The sequence below is a fragment of the Tamandua tetradactyla genome, chromosome 2 (genome assembly GCF_023851605.1).
Source record: "Tamandua tetradactyla isolate mTamTet1 chromosome 2, mTamTet1.pri, whole genome shotgun sequence".
NCBI classification, from domain to species: domain Eukaryota; kingdom Metazoa; phylum Chordata; class Mammalia; order Pilosa; family Myrmecophagidae; genus Tamandua; species Tamandua tetradactyla.
Window position 1 is genome coordinate 136,850,323 of NC_135328.1, and position 23,115 is coordinate 136,873,437.

At 33.9% G+C, this 23,115-nt stretch overlaps 1 protein-coding gene across 2 annotated transcripts in view; it reads left to right on the plus strand.

The window, feature by feature from the left end:
• WDR26 (WD repeat domain 26) overlaps positions 1 to 17,507 on the plus strand; it is a 36,826-nt gene extending 19,319 nt beyond the window's left edge. For both annotated transcript variants that reach the window (XM_077149133.1, XM_077149132.1), the window contains exons 8-14: positions 2,181 to 2,321; positions 5,401 to 5,520; positions 7,516 to 7,661; positions 7,952 to 8,030; positions 8,260 to 8,389; positions 11,856 to 12,041; positions 14,632 to 17,507. In XM_077149133.1, the coding sequence (XP_077005248.1) occupies positions 2,181 to 2,321; positions 5,401 to 5,520; positions 7,516 to 7,661; positions 7,952 to 8,030; positions 8,260 to 8,389; positions 11,856 to 12,041; positions 14,632 to 14,657 (828 nt within the window). In that variant the 3' untranslated portion in view covers positions 14,658 to 17,507. The remainder of the gene's footprint in view (positions 1 to 2,180; positions 2,322 to 5,400; positions 5,521 to 7,515; positions 7,662 to 7,951; positions 8,031 to 8,259; positions 8,390 to 11,855; positions 12,042 to 14,631) is intronic.
• Positions 17,508 to 23,115: the final 5,608 nt, after the last annotated feature.

Consider the following 23,115-nt stretch of genomic DNA (forward strand, 5'->3'; position numbering starts at 1 on the left):
TGAGGTTCATTAACTATACAACAAAAAATCTGTCCAACAATGCATGCTACTTCAAAAGCATTTATAACTTTTGAGGTAAAGGGGAAAGGGGGAAAAAAGCATCTCTGAAATTCCATCCAAAATATTGTCTTGGTATCTTTTTTGTCCATTTTCATACCTTAAAAATATATGCTTTTGTCCTGAATATATATATGTATATATAGTATAGCATATGAAATGTTTCTTAAAAAAATCTGTCATGGGAACTTTTTTAATTTGGAAAATAAATGTTTACATTTGATTAAAAAAAATAATTAACACAAGTGATGTTAGTTGGAATTTAGCAAACCATGGCAATTAGCACTTGTCTAACTGAAGCTTGCATAAGAGGATACTCAGAATAGCCTCTTGGCTCTATTTGATCTCTCTTATTAAGGCCACTGATGCCTTATTTTATTATACTTCTTTTCCCCCTTTTCATCTGTAAGTTATTGTTGATCCCAAGGTGCCAGGGCCAGACTCATCCCTAGGAGTCATGCACGTTGTCAGGGAGATTTTCACCCTTGAATGTCATGTCCCACAAAGGGGTGGGGAGTAATGATTTTCCTTGCAAAGTGGAGCTTCGTGAGAGGGGGGTTACATCTGAGCAACAAAAGAGATTTCCTGGGGCGGGCCATAGTGGCTCAGTGGCAGAGTTCACACCTGCCATGCCGGAGACCTGGGTTCGGTTACCAGTACCTGCGCATGCAAAAGAAAAAAAAGAGGTTTCCTGGAAGCAACTCATAGACCTTGTTATGGGTAGCCATAGCTTCTCCACTGCAGAAATAAGTTTCATAATGGGCAAGCCTCACAAAATTAGTTTTTGAGTTGAATACTTCTAAAGGAATTTGTCATCAGTTTAGAAGGAAATTTTTGAGTAGAGATGAAACACTGCTCTGAATGAAAAGTTTGTTCCTAGAAGATCTTGAGCAAGTCATAAAGATTCAACCTGTATGCAACCTCTTTGACCTAAGAAAACTACTGATCTAATACATGGACCCCATGTCTTTTTCTCAACCCCGTCCCAAAGAATATTCAGAAGTAGTAGCATTGTTAACTATTCATTTTGTAAAAACCATGGAGATTTGAATTAGATATTGACTTAGGGCCCAGTAAAGAAATGAAATACAGTAAACACAATCCATTTTGTCAGTGACATTTCAGGGGAAAGGGGATCCCAATCTAATTATTTCAGACTAATTCCAGACCCACTTATAACTGGTCCTCTTCATTGGAATTTCTGACAGGCTCAAAGTTGTACTCAAAAAGACTTTAGATTCAGATATTCTCACCTGTAAGATGTTTACTTCCTCTAGTCCCTATACACATCATCCACATCCTGTAAGCCAAAATTTGAAGGTTGTTTCAACATTTCTTACCACATTCTGTTTTGTCAGTCTTGTCTTCCCAATAGGTTTTTGTTTTGTTTTGCATGGGCAGGCACCGGAAATTGAACCCGGATCTCCAGCATGGCAGGTGAGAACGCTGCCTGCTGAGCCACCATGGCCCACCCTTCCCAGTAGCTTTTGATCTGACCTCTTTCAGTCCTCTCCATCTTAGTTTAGCCTTGAAAATATTATGCTAAGTGAAATAAGCTATTCATGAAAGAAGACCACATATTCTATTATTCCACTTACATGAGATGTCCAGAATAAGTAAATCCATAGATAGATAAAGTAGACTTGTGGTTACCAGGGACTGTGGTATAGGGTTTCTTTTGAGAATGATTAAAATGTTTTAAAATTAAATAGTGAGAATGGTGGTATGACTGTAAATATTGAAGCCACTAATAATATACTTAAAAGGATGGGTTTTAGGTTATGTAAATTGTATTCCTTCGCTGTTAAAAAAAATAAAATTGAAAGGTAGCTCTTGTTATATGCATCTGTTTTCTATTCCCTTGAAAGTTTCCTAAGGGCAAATTCTGTGTCATCTTTATATTTCCATCTAGCACAAAATGTGTGATTACCTTGTGTATTGTAGATGCTTAATACCTATTGCAGCATGAATGACTCTTTATGAAGCAAGCTTTAAAATTGATGTGAAAACTTCCTCAGGTTAAATCATAGTAACAAAGTATATCTTTGCAGTGATTTAAGTTCTTGTGCCAGAAAACAGTGACTTGAGAGATAGGAATTAACTGTATTTTTTTTCCCTCATAGGACACCCACCTGTTAAAACTACTTAAAACATTAGAAGGGCATGCTTATGGTGTTTCTTATATTGCGTGGAGTCCAGATGACAACTATCTGGTTGCTTGTGGCCCAGATGACTGCTCTGAGCTTTGGCTTTGGAATGTACAAGTGAGCAAGTTCCATCCTCATTTTAGTATTTAATTAAAGCATAGTGACAATGCATGTGTTCATCATAACTTTGTTCTTGTTCATCAATAGAATAGAACTGTTGAATGATGTAAGATATAATGTTTATCCTATAAAAGATCGTTTTTCAGGTAAACCCAACCAAGTGTCAGATTCATAAATTTAGATATTATACTGAATATAATAGATTTTTTTTAAAAGAATGATCAGTTAGTGTTTTTTGGAATATTTTGCTTTTTTCTATGGGATTTATACTATTTACTGTAGTGCTTTGTACTTCAGAAGGATTTTATACTTATTTCATAGTTTGACGACTATATGTGAAACTTATCTTTCAAGTGTGAAAATATTGCATCAAATAAAATTTTATATTCTAATGCTGATTGCATCATCCCCTTAATTATATATAATACTTTATTCCAAGCTAGTTTAGTGAAGCTGAATGATGTTTTGAGTACTTATTATTAAAGGTTTTTTAATGCTGTTTATTACTGTTTCTAAATGAAAACCTGAACTTTGTTCATGGTACCATTTTAGAAAAACTCAGCATGAAGTTCACTACATTATTTTTAGGCCATGCTTTGAAAATCCTGTAGTTAATCAGAGTTTTTTTTCTTGAAACTTATTTAAGTTGACTGATATGTTTGTTAGTGTTTTTAACCCCCAGGCTATAGGCTAGGTGTAAAAGTATAACTTGATGGATAGGATTTTGAGTTCAGAGACTCAGAAAACTAAGTTGACTTTTACCAAGAGAGTTCAGATAAAGCTCAACAGAGATGACTTAAATAATAAAGAAGGTATAGAAGACAGACTGAATACTAACATGTACCTGAAGAATTGTATGCCATAAATGTAATTCTGCTTTTATAATATTACAATTTTCTTACTACTCAGTCATTTCCTTATGTTTCAACTAGATTTTTATTAAGAAAATTTCAAATATTAAGTTGAAAGACTAGTACAGAGATGATCTGTATGCCCACCACCCTAAATTCAGCAATTAATATTGAAGGCATTTCTGCCTTTAGAACTTAATAGAAAATGCCAAGATTCTATCTGGCTGTTACATGTGTATTTGTGCTTCTAAATTTTTCTTGTAACTTTTTATATCCGCCACCCCAAAAAGGTAAATAGGTGGAAGCAGTTAACAATTTGGAAGAAGGATTGAAATGGCTGGACTTTTTTTTTTTTTTACTTTATTGTAAGGGAGACATCTAGTTTTATGCATGGCCCCATTTCCTAATCATGCCTCTTTTTTTTATTCTTTTATTTTTATTTTTGATTACCCATTTCTCACAGGAAAATTATGCCCATGTACTTTTTATTGTACCAAGGGCAGCTATTATCTATCAGATCCTGTTTCCTAATCCAAATGGAATCAAGACTAGATTAAATGGTATGTGTCTATTTTCTAAGTTGAATAACTTAGAAATGTAGCAGAAGGATATCTGAGGGTTATAACCACCAAATAGTATTGCTTAGTTGGGAATACTTTAAAATGGCTCTGCTATGCAGTACAGAATTCTTTTTTTTTTCCTGTAACTTTTGATTGCAATAGTTATTTACAGAAAAATAATTTTCATATCTCTCTTGACATCTTCCTTACTATATTTAGAGCATCTTGAACATGAAATTTAATATAACTTAGACTGTCTGCACCGTTGGCCTATTTAAGGCATAGTTTTTCTACCCATTAATGTTTTTGAAGAATTGCTATGTATTACTGCATTTTTAGAGTAAAATTTATAATGAACTATGGACTGAGAAGTGGAAGCTCAGAATAAATACGTATGTAGCCTTGGGCTTTTCATCATTTTGCTTGGGAAAAATTACATGGTAATTTCAGATTATGAATGTAATCGATTGTTAAGATCTGAGTTTTATTGGAGTTTATCTCATCATATATAACCTTTGGATCACCTTTGACTGACTGTTCAAACTCCTGGGTTTTTCTGTTTTTCTTCCTTTTTTTTTTTTGAGGTTGAAGAAATAAGATTTATTTGCCTTGAAAAGAGTAACAAACCTCACTAATTCAGTGGCAGTTTTCAGTTAAATGAAGAACAATGACCAATGTTGTTTACATAAAAATACAGATAGAGAAGCTCAAACAAAAACGAAATAAGTTTTAGATGGCAAAAATTGAGGTGAGATAGGATGAAAAATAACCCAGCAATGAAGGCTGTTACATATTAGAATGATTTATTTAGAAGGACTGTGAGAAGCCATAGGAATGAGGAAGACAATTGAGGGTCTGAAATTTGGGGAACTAAATGACTTTTTTTTAAATATATATTTTTTGACAAATCTTCACGCACATACATTCCATTTATGGTGTACAATCAGTGGTTCACAGTATCATTACATATTGTGTATTCATTACCATGATCATTTTTAAGAAGATTTGTATCACTCCAGAAAAAGTAATAAAAAGAAAAGACTCAGATATGTCATACCCCTCCCTCTCATTGACCACTAGTATTTCCAACTACCCAATTTATTTTGTCCTTTATCCTCCCTATTTATTTATTGTTTATCCATATTATTTTTACTCATCTGTCCATACCTTGGATAAAAGGAGCAACAGACACAAGGTTTTCACAATCCCATAGTCACATTGTAAAAGTTACATCTTTATTCAATCATCTTGAAGAATCAAGGCTACTGAAACACAGCTCAGCAGTTTCAGGTACTTACCTCTAGCCACTCCAGTACACCATGAACTGAAAAGGGGTATCTATATAATGCATAAGAATAACCTCCAGGATAACCTCTTGGCTCTGAAATCTCTCAGCTGCTGAAACTTTATTTTGTCTCATTTTTCTCTTCCCCCTTTTGGTCAAGAAGGCTTTCTCAGTCTGGGTTTTTCTTAAAGTCCTTAATTTCTCTTTTGTGTGCTATCATCTTTTTTTTTTTTTTTAACGTCCACTTAAAACAATTCATTTCTCTGATTAGTATTACCAAACTAACCAGATATCCAGCTACTGTTCTTTTTTCTTTTCTTTACACATTCCATTTAGAGAAGTATCTAGAAGGTCTTATCCACGCTTTTATTTCTTCTTAGACGGGAGAGCTAAGGACTAAAATGAGCCAGTCTCATGAAGACAGTTTAACAAGTGTGGCTTGGAATCCAGATGGGAAGCGCTTTGTAACTGGAGGTCAACGTGGGCAGTTCTATCAGTGTGTGAGTAATTTGTGTGCCCTTCCAAATATCTGCTTGTTTAACAGGAAATTTAGTCTTGTTTAAATACAGAATCCAGTTGACTAAGTATCTGTTATAAAATATACTATATGAAGACCTAGTTTGACATTTTCCTAGATAAGTATTATCCAATAGGAAATGTTCTATAGCTGAGCTGTCTCAATGCTATAGCCACTAGCCACATGTCAGTATTGAGCAGTTGAAATGTGAATAGGTGACTAACTGAATTTTTACCTCAAATTTAACTTTTTAAATATTAAATAAATAGCAGCATGTGGCGTAGTGGCTACTGTATTAGTATAGTCTTAGATCAAAATTGAATAAAAAAATAAACTTTCTAACGTGCCCATGATACAAGATCAACAAAATTAGGCAAATTTTTTTCTTTTCATCTTTTTTTTTTTTTAACCATCTCAAGTGTTGTACAAAGTATAGGCCTACCGTCTGGTAAAACACAAAAAAATTGTTTTGCTTAACTTTTTTGTTCTAAACAAATTTCTAATTCATAGGCATAAAAAGATTTAGTATTTAATTTCTTCTGATGTTTTAGCCCTTTGAATTTTTGTATCAAAAAAAAGGAAAAAATCTGCATTTCAGGAGTTATACTGTCTTAAATATCTGAGAAATAAAAATGGTGATACGTGCAACTGGAGAATTCTTTAATCTTTATGTTTGGTAACTTCTGATCATAACTTGCCCCCCTTATCTTGGATTGTTGAAATGATAATAGGTCAAAAGTCTTATGACAGACAAGATTATAATAAAAATGCAGTGTCATTACTGTTCTGTCTAGATTCTACATCTTTTAGCACTGCCTGTCATGATTCAAGAAACGTGGTTCAAGTAGGCACTCCTAGATTTATTTTGACAACTAAATAAGATGTTAAACCTCATCAGATCATTTACATGTAGCTGGAGATCACCTATCAAATTTTTATATAGCCATTACACGTTAACAAATTCTTTCATTGAGCTGGCCAAGAACACTGGGAATCTAGTGTCTCTTCTCAACATGGTTATAGTCATTAGTTCTTAATTCCATGGGTACAGAAAACCATGTATGTTTCTGCTGGCTTTGCCATCTTATACAATGTTTAAAACCTTCAGGATATAGGACCTGGAAGTTCCCTCATCTGTAAAATGGAACTTAAATCTTGGAGCTTTAAACATTCAATGAGATAATGACTGTGAGAGCTTTGATCTGTGAAGCCTGTTGCAAATTTGGTGGAGTTTTTTAAAATGTCATAATGGATTTCTAAGTTCTGTTTAAAGCTCCAAGTAATGTTTCACATAACCCTTTTCCATACCACAATTTCTGAATATTATAGAACAGATCTCAGTTTAGTTCTATAATTAATAATTAAAGGACTGTTTAAATTATTTTCCAATGAAAATGAGACCTTTTCTTGGAACTTAGGGAGTCATTCTTCCTTTGTATTTATTTGATTTATTTATGTATTCAGGTTATTGAAGGGGAAGTAGATTTACAGACTACCCCCCACCACTTTTTGATGTTGTAATAAGATTTGGCCTATATGCAAAGCTTCAAGATTAGAAGAACTTCTGGAAAAAAACAAACACTTCTGAACAATTAGGTTGAGATGAATCTCAGGAGAAAACAAACCCATTACTAAAGATACTATAAAGATTCTTTAGGTTTGAAATGCTAGTGATCAGTGAAAGGGAGGGGTATGGGGTATGGTATGTATAAATTTTTTTTCTGTTTTTGTTTTATTTCTTTTTCTGAATAGATGCAAATGTTCCAAGAAATGATGATGATGATGAATATGCAACTATGTGATAATATTGTGAATTACTGATTATATATGTAGAACGGAATGATCAAAATAGGAATGTTTGCATTTGCTTTGTATTTTTTGGTATTTAAAAAAATAAAATTAAGAAATTTAAAAAAAAGACACTTTAGGTTCCCTGAGCACTGTTCAGTAATGGAATTAATTGTTTTCTCCTGGTCAGGATTTAGATGGTAATCTCCTAGACTCCTGGGAAGGGGTGAGAGTGCAATGCCTTTGGTGCTTGAGTGACGGGAAGACTGTCCTGGCATCAGATACACACCAGCGAATTAGAGGATATAACTTCGAGGATCTTACAGATAGAAACATGTAATTATTTTTTGTTTCCATTAAACAATGGTTATCTGATTTATATTAAAATACATGGTGAGACTTGCATTATCTGAAGAATTTTTATTATGTTTTTGGTTTTGGTTTGATTCTTAGATTGAATTGATACTTAGTAATCATTAACTCAAATTATTTTTCTTCATTAAGTGTAGTGTAATAGCAATTGCAATAAAAATTGTGACATACTAGATAGAACATTTTATATTTTAATAATTTGAATGTTTTGATTCTTACAGCATTACTTTTGATAAATTATTTTCTGGTTACAGAGTACAAGAAGATCATCCTATTATGTCTTTTACTATTTCAAAAAATGGCCGATTAGCTTTGTTAAATGTAGCAACTCAGGTACGTTTATTAATATAATTTTCTGAACAAATATTTCTTCTTATTAAATTTTATTGCATATGTTCAATCCTTAAATGTATAGAATCAGCCATAAATATATCAGAACATTGACGTTTTATATAAATAGAAAGTGAAATGTTCCATCAGGCAAAAGAATTTTCAAAGATTATTTTTTAAAATTTTCTTGAGTTGAGGCAAAATAAATATCTGTATTTTCTTTCACCTGCAGGGAGTTCATTTGTGGGACTTGCAAGACAGAGTTTTAGTAAGAAAGTATCAAGGTGTTACACAAGGGTTTTATACAATTCATTCATGTTTTGGAGGCCATAATGAAGACTTCATCGCTAGTGGCAGTGAAGGTAAATGAATGTTTGTGTCACTGTAAGTTCACGTGTAATATTGAATTTAAAGTCCTATAATTCTCTCAGTTTCTAAAGGTACTCATGTCTCAACAAATTCAAGGTGTTACATTAAAATTTTTATGGGAATGTTTGCATTTGTTTGGTGGGGTTTTTTTTGGTATTTAAAAAAATAAAATTAAAAAATTATTTAAAAAAATTTTTTTTATATGGGCCATTTATCCAATACACTGTTGTTGTTTGGAATTACTTGAGCCCTCCTTATTGTTGTGAATTAATAGTGCCTATTCTGGCCGCATGGAATTTGATACATGGTTCGTGTATCAAATCAAGACTTAGTTAATTCATTATACTTTCATATGTTGACTCATTGTTTTATAGGACTTGTAGTTTTCAGAGGTTAGTAATGTCTTAAAAAGTTAAACTTAACTAAGATGTTTTCCCTGAACTTGGACAGAATTGATTATAATTAGCTCTTCAGTATTTCTTAAGTTACTATAGAGATTAATTCAGTTTGATAATTCTTATAATTTCAGAAAAACTATAATTACCTTAATTGTTGGTACTCTTTTAACTAAACTTATTTTCCAGTCTGAAAACATCAATATGTCATGCAAGTATATACCTAAAGTAACCAGCTTAGTTTAAAATATGAATTGTTTAAAATATGCAGATACAGAGGAGTGAGGCAATTTTAAAATTTAGTGGACTTTTTAAGGTGATAGGAACATGAATAAAAGAAATTTATAGCAAATTTTCATTTAACACGTGTTTCTTGGGTCTCCACTATATTCTAAGTACTATAGCAGCTCTTAAAAGTACTGACTCTAGTTTTATAAGATAGATCAAGGAATTGGATTATATTGGTAAATACTTTTGATTCTGTTTTTTTTTCTTTTTGTAAAACTTGATACCTTTCTTAACACAAATCGATCTTCAGTAAATAGAGGACCACAAAGTGACCTATGAGTTTTTCCTTCATGAATAAGGAATAATTAAGGATTGGAAAAGAGAGACATATAGGGCTTTAGATTTTAACATCAAACAGATGAATTTATTCTTTCTTCACCCAAAATTGTAGTGTCAGGCAAGCTTATGAGGCGAGAAAAGTGGCTTGTTGGTTAATTTTGAGTTACCTACTTTCCAGTTAAATTTTTTTTTTTACCTGTTAGTTTAATAATTATGTCATGGTATTCTACATACTCAAGTTTCTAATTGACTTTTTCTGTGGTTTAAATGTTAAGCCTTCTACTTATTTTTTAGTTCTTCTTTTTTGCCCCCAGAACCTCCTCTATTTTCTTTGAAAATCACATGGCCTAGAGGTGCTTAAAAATATGTATGGCTACCGTTATCATTAGTGATGGCAATCTTTTTTCTTTTTGTTTTTTTAAAGCCCAAACTAACTTAGAACTAAACCTGATGAATAATGTAATTGAACTACATTATATTCTATTTGGGGCTAAAATTTAATAAGATATAACTATGAAGTAAAGAGATTAGTTTTCTTACAACTCAGGTGGTTTAGAATGGTTCTAAAAATGTCTTGAATGGTAATTAGATCTAGTGAATATATTATCTTCCAAGATGACTACCGTACTTTCTTATTTGTTTGCAAGGAATATATTTCAAGGACACTCCAAATCCTCAAAATCCGAATGCCAATGTAAAGTAAAACAATTAGGAAATCTCGTCCCCCCAAAAAAAGTTGTGCTTTTACTTAATGTTTTTATTGTGCTAGCAATATATAGAAAAGCAAGGTTTATTTTTAGCCTTTGAATAAACACTATTTCCCAGGTATGTCAATCACAGCATCATTATTTTGACCTTGGCTAATTCAAATTCTAATTTCCCTTTGTGGACTACTTCAGTTCAGGAGTAAACATAGCTGATCTGCTTTGCTTTTTTTTCTTCACCTAATTTCATTTTATGCAAGGAGAAAAGTATCTTTAAATATTAACAAGTACCTTCTAAAAAAGATAAACTCAGCATCTTCACAAAATAATGTTCAAGTATACGCCTGGATTTTTATCTTTATATCAGAAGTTTCAGTCCAAGGCATATTCTTGCATCACAACATAATAACCTTTTTACTACTCTAAAGGCAGCTTACCCGTTGAGAATTTCCACATGAAGTGCACAGTTGACTGATAAATCATCAGTTTATCCTAGGATTCTGCCTTTATTTAGTTAACTATCTCTTCATAATATTTACTATGTGCTAGACTCTGTTCAGAACACTTTTTTATACACAAAATTATTTCATCCTCACAACACCACCATGAGGAAAGTACATATCCCCATTTTACGAATGAAGATTGCAAAGAGTGAGTAACTTACATAAAGTTGATAATAGAAGGAGGATGGAATCTTGGGTAGTCTCATGCAGAGCTATTAACCACTATTCTGTATTATTTGTTTTTTGGTTTTTGTGTATGTATGGGTTTGTTTGTTTTTTAACATTAGCTTATATAAAGAAACAAAGTTGTGGAGGTTTGGTTTTTTCTTTTGTTTTTATATGTGTCTCTTCATGTATATATATATCATAGGTAATTTTGTTCAACAAATGGTGCTGCAATAACAGGGTACTCACATGGAAAAATAGTGAAATGTGACCCTGCCATAGAGCATACAAATAAAGCGAACATAGGGAATTTTGTTCACAATATTTTGGGGGCGGGGGGGTGAGGGGGAGGAGGAGCTTGTTGGAGATGGTACATGGGCTGGGAACCAAGCCTGGGCCTCCAGCTTGGCAGGGGAGAATTCTACTACTGAACTACCTATGTGGAGGGATGGTTTTGATGTTCACTTCATAATATTATTAATAGCCTCCCACATAGCCTTATTATGATGCAGATATGAGACCGTGGTCTAGGCTCACCAGAAAGCCAGATTGCCTAGATTTGAATACCCGCTTTGCCATTTATTAACCGTTACTGTGCCAAGTCAGTTAACCTATCAGTGCTTTAATGAGGGTCCATACAAAATGGATAAGAATAATATCCTCCTCATGGGATGGCGATGAACATTAATATAAAGTAGTTAGTACCTAGTATTTTGTTAGCACAGTAATGGTTTAGCTGTCATCTTTGTTTTAATTTTAATTTGGATGTACTACTGCTCTTCTGACACATCAAGATTCCATAGAATTTACAAGTGACAAATATTTATCATCACCTCTGTCCTGGATAGAACAAAGACTTTATTACTCATGTTTTAACAGAATTGACAGAACATGTTAGGTAGATTTTTTGGTGATTTCATGAGAGCTGATCACCTATAATAGAAAAGATCAAACACACATTTTATTAAAATGGCTTTTCATGTGGTAGTTTGTTAAAAAATTCAAATTATATTTGTTCTCCCTTCAGTTTATAGTAGTCAAGAATCATATGTTGTATGTATAGTGAATGATGTTTTTTTGTTAATGTAAAACAACTAACTTTTCTCTAAATTACCATTTATTCAGATCACAAGGTTTACATCTGGCACAAACGTAGTGAACTGCCAATTGCAGAGCTGACAGGGCACACACGTACAGTAAACTGTGTGAGCTGGAACCCACAGATTGCATCCATGATGGCCAGCGCCTCAGATGATGGCACTGTTAGAATATGGGGACCAGCACCTTTTATAGACCACCAGAATATTGAAGGTAACACTGTTCGTACAATGTTCCTTTGTTTTCTCCAGATGAAAACACTGCTCTGCTTATTACAAAGTTGCAACACTTTCAGGAGTATTTAAAGTGCTGTATATAATTTATTTTCTCCCTCTTTGATAGATCATACCCTATTTCACCCCACAGGAGGAGTTCATTTATCCTGAGATCTTCTCATAGGGGTTTTTTGGTGAAAGTGAGGAGAATAAGCTGGGATCTGCCACCTTATTTACATCGAGTTAGCTGTTTCGTGTTGTCACTTTAAAATGTTACTGAAAATCTTGCTTCATCATTCTACCTAAATAATACTTCATTGAAGCATTTTAGAGAAATAATTTATGTTACACGAGTGCTAGCCAGTATACAATACTTGAACAACTTGAGAAGGTTTTAATGATACTGATTATGGAGAGGAAGGGAGAAGGGAATGATAATTTATTATGTACTTATGTGCCTGGCAGCACAGCACACTTGGTCCTTCATATGCATTATCTTGCGTACAGTCTTACATACCCATAAGAGAAGTATTTTTATAAAAGAGGAAACTGAAGCACAGTAAAGCTAATGAACCTGTTGCAAGCTACCAGATTTTCAAATCTAGATCTGAAAGTTTTTTCCCCACTATTTTGAGATACCTGGAAATAAGAAAGCCCAAAGCATAAAGCAAATGCTTAAATTGAGCATATCAATACTTAAGAGAAGAAATAATGAGAAATTTTAGGTAAATAACATCAATCTTTTTTCAAGTAGAGCAAGTAAAATGCTTAGTTCCTTAGAAGGAAGTAACCTAGAAACAGATAAACAGGGTTTCTCCCCCCACACACACACACACACACAGTGTGTCTCACCTAAATGCTTTTAGCTAAAAAGGTAAATACCGGCTCTCAGTGGAGTTAAGTGATTCTCAGTGGAGTGGGTTTATCAGGGTAGCAGGTATGGTTTGAAAATGTATATTCTCTACTTTTTTTTTTTGTTTTTGTGATACAAATTGTAGAAGGCTTGACCAGATCCTACTGGCCGGTGAGGATATGTGACCAGAGATGAAAATAAAAAGCAAGAATTATACTTGGGTATAAAAGTTTGAAAACTACTGTTCAGTTGCTCAGAACCTTGATAGGCCTTTTCGTATTTATAGATCATTATTTGACATTCTTTCATTCCTCTGGGCAATCAACTAAAATCAGAAATTTTTACCTTCTTTTGTTATTCTATTTAGGTTTCAAGGCCCTCTAAGTAGATGCTTTATATATCTACAACTGTGATTATATGTACTTTTCTAATATTATTAGTCATTTGGAATTTGTTTCTTTAGAGCATATTTGATTTGAAGAAATAGGAAGCTATTAGGTATATAGTAGGTGGATTTTTTTTTTTTGAGGTACTTTTCAGGATACGCTTATATTTATGCCTCCACTGTATCTGCTAAATTTGATTCGTGTGAATCCTTACTATGATGGTTGAATCAAATTGTGGCTCATTTGTAAGATCTGGGTCCCATTCAACAACTTTTCATTCAGATTTGACAACCCTATATAGCCCTAAACGATTTTCATTTTCATATGAAATAGGGAAACAACTTTATAGCCAGGATTTGGTTATATCTTTTATACAAGTATCTTCTGGAGTCCTTTTGCCCCCTTAAAAACTTTTTTTCTAATTAAAGTAATACCTGTTTGAAATAAAAAATTTGATGAGGCCATTCAAATATCATTAAACCCTAAGATAAATCACTTAAATAAGAATATATCCAAAAAGAGAATTTGCTGATCTTGTACTTAACAGTAGGGTTATACAGAGTGCATTTGTGTTTAAGGGATATATAAAACGGGTTGAGGTGAAGCATTAATAGATACTACAACATGGATGAACCTCAGAAATATTAAGCTAAGTGAAATAAGCTAACTACAAAAGACCACATATTGTATAATTCCATTTATATGAAATGATCCAGAATAGGCAAATCTATAAAGACAAAAGGTAGATTAGTTATCGCTTAAGGCTGTGGCAATGACTGCTAATGGGTGATGAAAGTGTTCTAAAATTGATTGTGGTGATGGTCACACAACCCTGTGAATATACTAAAAACCACTGAATTATACACTTTGAATGGGTGAACTGTATGGTATTGAATTGTCTCAATAATGCTGTTATACACACAGAGTAGAGTGATATTGTAGAATGCCAAACTAAGCAACTGAAAGAAGAAATAAATAAATACATAGTTACATTGCGAGAGTTCCACCTTAGACTGACAGATCTTTCTTTCACCTTTTCTATTGTATACTATAGTAACAAAAAGATTTTTCTATTCTGTAAAAATGTTTCAAGGTTCATTTAAAAAGTATAAGATTTTGACATGATTATTCATTTTAATTCTCCATTATTTATGGCCTAAGGATGTAGACACATTGTTTTAATGATTGTGATGAAACTGTTGATAATTTACTTCGATGAGTTTTTTAATGTTTCTATATTTTGTAATGTTCTTGATATTGATTTTATAACTTTCTAATTGGTAATTTTTCTCTCCCCTTCCCCTTTTTCTCCCCTCCCTTCCCACACATTTTATCTTGTCTTCACTCAGAGGAATGCAGTAGCATGGATAGTTGATGGAGAATTTGGAGCAGACGACTTCTGTTTAACTTAAAATTAGTCGTATTTTAATGGCTTGGGATTTGGTGCAAACAAACATGATTGATAGCTGGACAGACATGCTCGTCATGAAAAAAGAACCATTTCTGAAGCCCGATTGGGGCCAAACATTTACACCCTGCTTCATAGTAACCAGTTGAGATGAAGCACGTCGTTAGAACGTTGTTGGACACCATGTTGAATTATCCCCCCATCGGTTGTGAAGAACTGTGCTACATTCAGGCTTACCCATTGAACTCAGTATATATATATTTTTTTCCCTCTCGCCTTTTGTCTGGCGGGATACCATTCTTGTTGCTCTTCTGTGTAATGAAGTTTAAATGCTTGTTTGGAAAACTTTATTTAACAGTTTAGAAGGCTTGATAGAAAGAGTGCATTAGTCTGAAGAGTATACATTGGATAGGAAAGAATTTCCTTCTTTTGTTTCTCCAAATCTTTCCGCCTTATTTAGCTTGAGATCTTTGCAGCTTGGTTCATGGATTCTAGCCTTGCCCGTTGCACAGTATATACTGATCCAGATGACAAACCAGTGAACTATGTCAAAAGCACTCTCAATATTACATTTGACAAAAAGTTTTGTACTTTTCACATAGCTTGTTGCCCCGTAAAAGGGTTAACAGCACAATTTTTTAAAAATAAATTAAGAAGTATTTATAGGATTAAAGTGACTTCATTTGTATACATTTGGAATCTAAACCAGCTTAAAAACAGTTTCCTCTATACTTAGATACACAGTATAAATGATGCTCTTCTGGAGTACCCCATGAAACATGGTCAGAAGCAGTGCTTGGAAGGACATTACACAGGAAAATAAGAGTAATACTTTGAAGGTTATTCCCCTTTTGTTTTATTCCTAAAGGAACATCAGTACCTAATCTTGAAGAAACTCAAGATTTAAAAAGAGAATTTTAATAAGACCAACATGAGAGATCAGTAGTCTGTTTAGGTATTCAACAAAGCTTATTCCAAGTTGTTCTCAACTTGGGGAATCATTTTGGTGTGATCTAGAGAGAGTAGGATTCAGCAGATAGAACTGCTTGGGAAGTTTATAGTATAATTGAGATTGTTAGAAGGATACAGCAGGTTACAAACATACCTAACTGGGTTTAAAACCTCACATTCCCCTTTACTGCCCTTACATATTTTGACATCTAGTAATACATAAATTCAGAGAATATTCTTTCCCAGTTTTTCAGATATTGCCATACTGAACCTCATTCTAAACTGGTGCTGTGGATAGGCTTCCCTCTCCTCCCCTTTTAGTATAAGGAAAGGTTTCCTACATGGAAAAGCACTTTTAATTTTGAGAATTTCACATTTAAAATAAACCAAAAGCCTGATGTTCACATTGTGCTTTTAAACCTCAACAGGCAAATACGATGTATTTAGTCTCCCTTGAAATTCCTTCCCTTTAAAGTAGAAGATGAAGGTGGTGACTACAGCTATTTGTTGGGAAGGGAAGTGGAGACACCCCCAAAATAAGATTGTGGTGAAGAAAAAGTCTTACAAGTTCCCCTTTAGACCCAGCCAGGTCCATATTTTATTCTCATGAGTAGACTCCTTCAGGATCCACAAGGAAGATAAAAGGCTTGAATGTCAGAAATTCTTCCATTGGTGGGGGTGGGGTGGTGAGGGGGAGTAGGTGATGGCAGCAGGGAGAAAGGGGAAAGTCAGGGAAAGGGAGAAGAAAGAAAAACACAATTGGCCTTAAAATAGCATGGATTCTCCCAAAAGCTCATAGTAAGAAAGAAGGCGTGGTCAGCAGATTATTTTATCAAATTGGTATGTAAAGTTTCTTTAAGCTAATTTTGCAGAGACCACCACTTAGAGAATCAAGGAATTCCTGTTTTGATAATTCTAAGTTAAAATAACTATGTTACAGTTTATCTGGTACTTCATTTTTCTTAACTAAAATTACTTTTTACTTTAAGCTTGAATAAAAATTTTCATTGGTAACTGTATATAATTAAGTGGCAACTTCTCTTTACCTCAGTACAGTTAAAACCATTCATATTTTAAGTGATTCATGTATACCCTAAAGCCGTTAATACCCAGTCTCTATAACTTCACTAACAAAATGTGGGCATAGAAACTCCACAGCTGTTTACAAATTTGGTTACAGTGTGCTGTAGTACATTTGTAACATTTGCTGAGATATGTGCCCATTCAGGGGCAATTTGGCACTCAGATTCTGTCTGCTTCACCCAGCCATTCTTAGATCTGAGTTTTCAGAGTGCTTCTGAAGTACAGTTAAGAACACTTTAAAAAGTGGAGTAAATGTGAGGCACATTTTACACAAGAACATAACTCCATTAAATTGGAGAAACAACTATGCAAAGGTTTCTATAGCAGCTAGGTGAGTGTTTTCCAAGTCTGTCTTAAACAGGCAGCTTCCTATATATAATGGTACTTTGCTGTGCCAATTTGCTGTAAACGTCTGTTTCATACATTTGCCATGCAGTGACTGTGCTAGAAAGGTGGAATACTGGTGAAGAAATCTGATGCCAGGATTTTCTAATACAAAGTTATTAACTGAAAACTTTTAATATCATTATAAACTGTAGTAGGCTTAAGAGAAAAAGCAAAGTAAGAGTACTGTCAAGCCAGCCACATCTAAGATACTAACAAATGTATAAATTGAAAAGTACCAATACTTTTTGCACATAGATCAAAATACAGTGGAGATTTTTGGCTCCAAAAAATCAGGTTAGTAGGCTCATTTCCATGTGCTTAAAAATGTTTTTTGTTGTTGTTCATTGATTAAGGGCTAGATAAGTATGAAATTAAATGTCTTTTTCCTCCAAATAATTGCTTATTACTGGTAAAATATTGGATTTGGGGATTATTAATACTGGTGTGTGGGTGGTGATAAAGAATTAGAGTGGGGAATTAGTTGGGAAGGATGACAAAGCTTCAGTTCTGGTTTTGTATTTTATTACTATTCATACCAGCTACATTTCTGTTGCTCTTCCTAGCCAAGCAAATAATTTCTATTAAACCAGGTAAGTAGTTGATATAGGAACTTATATTTGCCAGTGCCCCTACAAAGTGGCCTGTTGTAGTGGGTGGGAGAACAAAAAAGGATTCCCAAACTTTAAATATAAGCTATGTGATTAAAATAACCTGCTAGTTGAACAAAAAATCAATTATGTCAATATTTTCTTAATTTGAAATCACCTAAGCAGTAAAGAGTGATTTATTATTATCATTGTTAGGAGTGTTCTGCCTCTAGTGGCATTCCATGATATTAATAGAAAATCCTTCTTTCCCACCCCTCCCCATCTTGAAATTTTCTTTTTTAGGATGTTGTTTCCTGCAAACAAGAACTGACCCTATCACCTCTGCCTCACAGTTGGTAAATATATCGTACATCTCTTGAAAGGGAAAATATCCATGTCAGTTTCTTTCACAGCAGAAGAATGGCTGCTTTTGAATGGGGAGGAAAGAAGACATTTTTCTTAATATCCTTTTTGTCCCATCTCTAAAATGTATATTTAGTTTTACTTTTATTTCTCATTTAGACTTTACCGATGCTCTTTTTGGGTTGCTCTCTAAAACATTACTTCTATTTCAGAAACCATATCTGATTTAATATAAACTATTAACTTTAAAAGCATAGGTGAATTTGCATTAACACTTAGACACTTTCTAAAAAAACAGGGTGAACTTAATTGAAAATTATCAGTGTTGCTAAGCTATTGTTAAGCTGCCTGATAGTTGCAAAAAGAAAAACTATAAAAACCTAATCCCCTATCTACTTAATCCAGATAGCCTGGATTCAGTGAAACTAATAGTATAAAAAAAGTGTGTGCGTGTGTATGTTGGTGTCTGTGTGGAAGAGAGGGAGTACTTAAATCCTGGAAACAGCCATTCTAGGTTCCTGATAATTTTACTAAAATCTTAAGTCTGTGCACATGTGAAGTGCCCTCTCTGAATTTAAAGTTTGGTTAATACCAGTATATTTTTATAAAATTGAAATAGTATCCCATCTTTAAAAACATTTCGTAATTAGGGTCAGTGTGCTAGAACTGAATAGTAGCATTTTTAGGCAGATGGAAAAATGTTATTGGCTCCTTGAAAATGTGTGTGTGTGGCGAGGGGAATGGATCCACAAAAGCATGTATGTACTTACAAACCAAGCTGTAGAGATCAAGAAAGGAATTTACGTGGTCGATCTCAAGATTTCTAAATTGTCAAGATTTACATGGAGTTGTGGTGGAACTAGTTAACACTTAGAGCTTTGGGTATGTAATGATTATTTGCTATGAACTGACTAAATATTTCAGAGGATTGTGTTCTTAAATTGGGGGGGGGTGTTTTTTTTAACTGCCTCTCAGATTATATTTAGAAGTTTATGTTTCTTTGCTATATTCTTTCATTAAAGCACAAAAACTTCAGGTCTCTGATATTTTCACCTGTTCTACTTATTTACAAAACATCCTTTGTTAACTTTTATTTTACAAATGTGTATATTATAAGTCTAAAATTTTGTTCAATTTAGATTACATTAGCTTTGATTTGCTTTTCTGGGACTTTTTTTTTTTTAATAAACTTTTTCCATGTGGGTGCGCAGCACTTAACCGTTTAATTTCTCTTTCTTTCAATCCAATAAACAGAACGAATAACTAATTCTTACTGTTAAATCACCTATTATCCATTAAGCTAAGTGTTTAGATAGTACCGTTCTTGCCTAAAACAGTTGATTTGATGAATTTTCCTAGAGTTCGTAAGTTGTGTCTAAAGAAGCACTGCTTAGTCTGTATCTTTTTAAAGGGCCATTGTGCAATACTGGATAAACTTAGAAAAATGTAGTGTGTATTTGCATTTTAAAGGAACAGCCTGCCCTGTTTTGTCCACCAAAATATTACTGTAAATGAACCTATCCATTTAGGCATGGGATATGGTGAGTAGTAGAGAAAAAAAAATGTATTTCCAGTTTGAAATTAAAATTCATTTCTCAATGAATAGATACATAGTTCTGTAGAGAGTTCCTTGGAGAAAGCATTCAGTGTATATAAAACTATAATACACATAATATATTTCTGAAAAAAGGAAATGAAGGGCAATTGCCTCATCAGAGAATTATTGTAGAATTAAGCTTTATGGTTTTTATTACTAAGGAAAGAGTTCTGTACAGTAAAAGGAAGTTTGAATGTGAGAAATTAGTATTTGGCAGCCAGTTAATGGTTAGTCAGTCAGCTGAGAAAAACAGACTCACTGATGTAACTGTGAGAGGTAGTGCTTCCATTCTACCACTCAATTGCTTTGAAAATCATGTTTGCAGTTTCATCTGATCAAGAGAGGAGAGAATTTTTTCTACTTGTTTCCTTTAATTTAACCATACTTTGACTAAAGATGTAGTTAATTTAGTCAAACTTCATGTAAATCTCAAGTTTTATGGCAAATCATAGCACCAGGTATAGAAAATTTCCAACCTTAATAAATCTTAAGTTAGTATAGAGTTATATTTTAAAACACAATCTGATTATCTTCCACTCAGGCAAAAGTTAAGGATATTTGATTACATCATTTAATGACCTCTACTCGAAGAATTTTTTCCCAGAAAAATTTAAATTACATAAGGAAGACAATCAAAATGATTCCATCATTCTGTCACTATTTCCAAGAATCTTGTCTGTCATTGTTTTTGTGACAGTGGAGTATTCTCCCTCAAACTAGCTTAGCCTACTTTATTATTAAAGTCAGTTTATTATATATGAATCAGTATGTATTTACAGCCACGGCAGAAAACAGAAAGGGCAAATGGCAAATTTTCAATTGTTTTAACATTTCCGTTTCTGATATGAAGATTAGTGGTTTTAGGATGAACAAAAGAACTTTCTAAAAGTCCACGCTTTTTTTTCCTGTTATTGTGGCAACATATGAAACATAATATTTCCCACCATAACCACTTTCAAATATAGAACTTAATGGTGTTTAAATACATTAACAGTGTTGCACTTCCATTACCCCCATTCAGGACCAAAACTGCTATCACCCCAAGCAAAAACTGCCAGTATTTGTATTTTTGTGTTAACTTATTTCATTCAACATGATGTCTTCAAGTTTCACCCATTGTGTAGCACATATCAGCACATATCATTAAAAAGGACATCATTCCTTTTAATGCATATATCACATTTTGTTTATTCTTCAATGATGACACTTGGATTGCTCCCAGCTTTTGGCAATTTTCAATAATGTCACTATAAACATTGGTGTGCAGATACCTGTTCACATCCCTGCTTTCAGTTCTTTCGGGTGTATGCCTAGAAGTAGGATTGCTAGATCTATAGTAGTTCCATATTTAACTTTCTGAAGAACCACCAAACTATTTCCCACAACAGCTGTACCATTCTGCATTCTACCAACAGTGTTCAGGGAGTCCTGTTCCTCCACATTTTTGACAACACTTTTTTTTTTTTTTTAATCTTTTTGTATTGTATAACATCTACACAAAGCAAAGAAATAAAGCAGTAGTTTCAAAGCACTCTTCAACAAGTGGTTGCAGGACAGATCCAAGAGTTTCTCATGGGCTACCATACAGTCCTCTTCTATTTTTCCTTCCAGCTCCTCCAGAATGTAGGAGGCTAGAGGGCTTAAATATTTTATCATCACGATCAACTTTTTTCTTTCTTTTTTTGTGAACAATACTATATATATACAAAAACTATAAATTTCACAGCACAGCGCCACAATTAGTTGTAGAACATATTTCAGACTTTGACATGGGTTACAGTTTCACAATTTTAGGTTTTTACTTCTAACTGCTCTAAAATACTGGAGACTATAAGAAATACCAATTTAATGATTCAGCATTCATATTCATTTGTTAAGTCCTATCTTCTATATATAATTCCACCATCACCTTTGATCTTTCCATACCTCTCTTTAGGGGTGTTTGGGGTATGGGAATTCTGAATTTTTGATATTGGAAAGGTCTGTCACTAATATGGGGTGGGAGATGGAACTATCTGATGTTCTGGAGAGGCTGAACTAGGTTTCAGGACTTATTTGGACCAGGACCAATCTGGAGGTTGTAGGTTTCTGGAAACCTACTCTAGTGCATGGAACCCTGTGGAATCTTATATATTGCCCTAGGTGTTCTTTAGGATTGGCTGGAATGGTCCTGGTTGGGAATTGGCAGGTTATGATAAGTAGCAAGGGCTTACTGAAGCTTGTGTAAGAGCAATCCCCAGAGAAGCCTCTCAATTCTATTTGAACTCTCTCTGCCACTGATACTTTATTAATTACACGATACTTTATTAATTACACTTTTTTTCTTCCTTTTGGTCAGGTTGGAATTGTTGAATCCACGGTGCCAGATCTGGATTCATCCCTGGGAATCATCTCTCACATTGTTGGGGAGACTTTCATCCCGGATGTCTTGTCCCACATAGTGGGAAGGGCAGTGATTTCACTTGCAGAGTTGGGCTTAGAGAGACTGAGGCTACATCTGAGCAACAAAAGAGGTCCTCCAGAAGTAACTCTTAGACATGCCTATGGGTAGTCTAAGCTTCTCTGCTACCTACATAAGCTTCACAAGAGTAAGCCTCATGATTGAAGGCATGACCTATTGGTAATAGGTGTCCCTAAAGTTTGACACAGTATCAGGGGATTCCCTGATGTAAGACTTAATAATTCCATATTCTTCCACCACCCCCCCTCAGGGGACTTTGCCTGTGTTTTTGATTATCTGTTTAATATACTTTAGGATGTTTCCAGGCATTACAATAATCTATACAGGATTAAAGGACCTCTTTCTTAGTCTGTGCTCCCTGTGTTTCAGTTGTTCAAATGAGTATATAGTATACAGGTTAAATTAGATTATGCACTACAGCAAATTTCAGTTCCAGATCAAATAAACCTTTCTTCCATTGGTTTCAAAGAATATGTGTGGTTCTAAAATACAGACACTGTCTTCCATACCCCTATGTTCTAAATTACTTTAAACCAACCTGTTCAGCTTTGTTTTTATCTTTAAATATCAGTTTGTGTATATAAAACAGCCTCTCAAAACGCAGAAATAATAATCACGACTCCAGATTTAATGTGTCTGTTCTACAAGCTTAGAATCTAGGCCCCTGTTTTCCTGTAAGCATTTTCTAAAGGTGACCATACCATTGTTCTTTTTGTTTCTGGCTTATTTTGTCTCACCAAATGTCCCACATGTTCATTCACATGTTGCATGCCTTACGACTTTGTTCCTTTTTGTAGCAACACAACCTGCATTCATAAGTATACATCATCGTTCACCAATCTACTTCTCCATCAGTGCATCCATCAGCCACCTGCATTCATTGGGCATCATATATACGGCCCAAAGCCCACAGTCCACCAACAGTCTCAATTTTAGATAATTTCATTGTTCCCAAGAGAAAGAAAACCAATAAATACACCTTCGCCAAATAGGAAA